The 2,525-nt window shown below is 32.4% G+C and overlaps 1 protein-coding gene across 1 annotated transcript; it reads left to right on the top strand.

Moving 5' to 3' along the window:
- Positions 1-652: 652 nt before the first annotated feature.
- Positions 653-2,173, top strand: LOC108478313 (homeobox-leucine zipper protein HAT22). Its single transcript, XM_017780760.2, has 3 exons — positions 653-1,373; positions 1,465-1,544; positions 1,629-2,173. Exons 1-3 carry the CDS (start codon positions 876-878, stop codon positions 1,912-1,914), a joined length of 864 nt encoding a protein of 287 aa, XP_017636249.1. The 5' UTR covers positions 653-875; the 3' UTR covers positions 1,915-2,173.
- The last annotated feature ends 352 nt before the right edge of the window (positions 2,174-2,525 follow it).

Here is a 2,525-nt window from a genome sequence, read left to right on the forward strand (position 1 = left end):
AACTCCACTCTGTATAATCTCCAGCTCTGTGTCCAAACAAGGTAACTCGATCTTCATCAACTCTACCATTTTTTTGTATCCTTCTTATTGATCCCACGGATCAACAAAGTTAATTAGTTAAACAAATACATATGGGATTTAGTAATAATTATGAAACATACAAAGTAAATAAAACAATGTAAAAAAAAAAAGTAATTAATTAATTAAAAAGGAAAAAGAAAAAGAAAAAGTGGCAGTAATAATAATTAAAAAATTGGTACGTTAAGTGGTGACGAATCATTCTCTTGATGTGTTTCGTATTGCCACGTGAATTGTGGGATTTTATTTTTCTATAGCTTTAAAAGAGAGAGAGGAAATTGCCTTGTTTTTTGGTTACTAATATAATGGGGATAATTCTGGTCTCTGGTAGGTTCAAATAGTCAACTTATATTATTATATATATATATATATATAACTTTCATAATTTTCCAAAATTTCACATTAAAATTATTAATTTAATTAGTTTTAAATAAGATTACTTTAAAAGAGTTTAGATTTTTATATTTATAAAAATAATAAATTTGTAATCAATTTATACACTAATAATGACCAAAATTGATTAAATTTCAGGCCCTATATTAATTTATTTTATTAATAAATGATAATCATAGCGATTCCACCTATCCACTCAATTACTCCACCACTCGACAAAAATCTTACTATTTCTCTTTCCCCTCTTAAGACCCTTTTTACAAACGCCATTTATCTTTTGAACCCACTCTTCCTTTCCATTTTCCTCTCTTTTTCTCTTCATTTCCTTCATCTCTCACAACCATTAAAAAAAAAAAAAAAACTTTTCAAACTCCATTGATATAAACCTAAAAAAGCTTAGCTTAATGGGTCTTGATGATGCATGTAATACGGGACTTGTTCTAGGGTTAGGCTTCTCATCGACGCCGGAAACTCCATCCAAGGCCGACAACCAAAAGCCCAAGAAGTCAACAGCCAAGGTGGCGCCGGTCACAAGTTTTGAACCATTCCTTACGCTGGGTCTTTCCGGTGATAGCTACGGAGTTACTGTTGCCAAAAAGGTTGATGTCAACAACAAAGGTGGTGGTTATCTTCATCATCGCCATGAAGACTCTCCCCCCACCGCTGCCGCCGGTGATTTGTACCGTCCAGGTTCTCCCCCTAGTGCTGTTTCATCATTTTCTAGTGGCAGGGTGAAGAGGGAGAGAGACCATAGCTGCGAAGAAGTAGAGGTAGAGAAGAATTCGTGTAGAGTTAGCGATGAAGACGAAGATGGCGTCAATGCAAGAAAGAAACTTAGACTCACCAAACAACAATCGGCTCTTCTCGAGGAAAGCTTCAAACAACATAGCACCCTCAATCCTGTAAGGTTCTCTCCAATTATTCTTTTATATTTATCACTATATATCCGCTTTGATTAATTAAATCTTTTTCTGGTACATATCATGAAAACAGAACCAAAAACAAGCTTTAGCAAGGCAATTAAACCTGAAACCTAGGCAAGTTGAAGTCTGGTTTCAAAACAGGAGAGCCAGGTAACTAAAACAATAACCTGGAAAATTTCCCAGCTTGTTTTTAACTTTAGAATTTTCTAACCAAGGTTTTTGTTGAGCATGCAGGACCAAGCTTAAGCAAACTGAGGTGGATTGTGAGTTTTTGAAGAGGTGTTGTGAGACACTCACAAACGAAAACAGGAGACTGCAAAAGGAGTTACAAGAACTCAGATCACTGAAAACCGCGGCTCAACCCTTTTGCATGAACATGCCGGCGGCCACTCTCACCATGTGCCCATCTTGTGAAAGAATCGGCGGCGTTGCCGGCGATGGGGATTCCAAGAATCCATTTTCGATGCCGTCAAAGCCTCGTTTCTATAAACCCGTCACTAATCCTTCTGCAGCATGTTAATCAATTAAGTTTTATATAGAATTTAGTAACAAAATAATGGGAGAGAACAGAAAAAAAACCCACATCCTCTCTATTTTTGGGTTAAAAAGGGTTTGCAGTGGATTAAAAGGTAGTGTAACTGTAATTAATTAATTAATTAATTTCAAGACAAGAAAAGAACAGTAGAATTACTGATCAATCTCCTCTCTTTTTAATTTTATATTTGTAAATGATCATTAGAAAGATACAGTATCTATGAAGGGATTATTTTTAGTATTTATTATTTTTATTCCATGCTACTATCCTTTTGGTCAATTTCGTTATGTAATTTGATTTTTTTATTAATATGTATTAACATTGGTTATTTTTAATTGTTTATAGACATTTGTCCCAATATTTGTATTAAAATTTTTAATTTTTAAATTAATAAGAATAAAATTATATTTTAATCTCTTTAAAAGCAATAAAAATTAATTTAATCCTTTAAAATTATAAATATATAAACTATTAAAATAATAGTAAAAATTATAATTTTATTTTATTATCCTAAAATATTTTCTAACAAGTTATTATATAAAGAAGAAAATAAAGGCTTTTTACATTGACTTTCCTTTGAAGCTTTTTTTCAAACA

This window comes from Gossypium arboreum, chromosome 11 (genome assembly GCF_025698485.1).
Source record: "Gossypium arboreum isolate Shixiya-1 chromosome 11, ASM2569848v2, whole genome shotgun sequence".
Classification (NCBI taxonomy): domain Eukaryota; kingdom Viridiplantae; phylum Streptophyta; class Magnoliopsida; order Malvales; family Malvaceae; genus Gossypium; species Gossypium arboreum.

Coding starts and splice junctions, on each gene's coding strand:
- LOC108478313 (XM_017780760.2), top strand. CDS start 876: ATGGGTCTTGATGATGCATGTAATACGGGACTTGTTCTAGGGTTAGGC. Junction 1,374..1,464: donor AACATAGCACCCTCAATCCT/GTAAGGTTCTCT, acceptor TCATGAAAACAG/AACCAAAAACAAGCTTTAGC. Junction 1,545..1,628: donor TTTCAAAACAGGAGAGCCAG/GTAACTAAAACA, acceptor TTGAGCATGCAG/GACCAAGCTTAAGCAAACTG.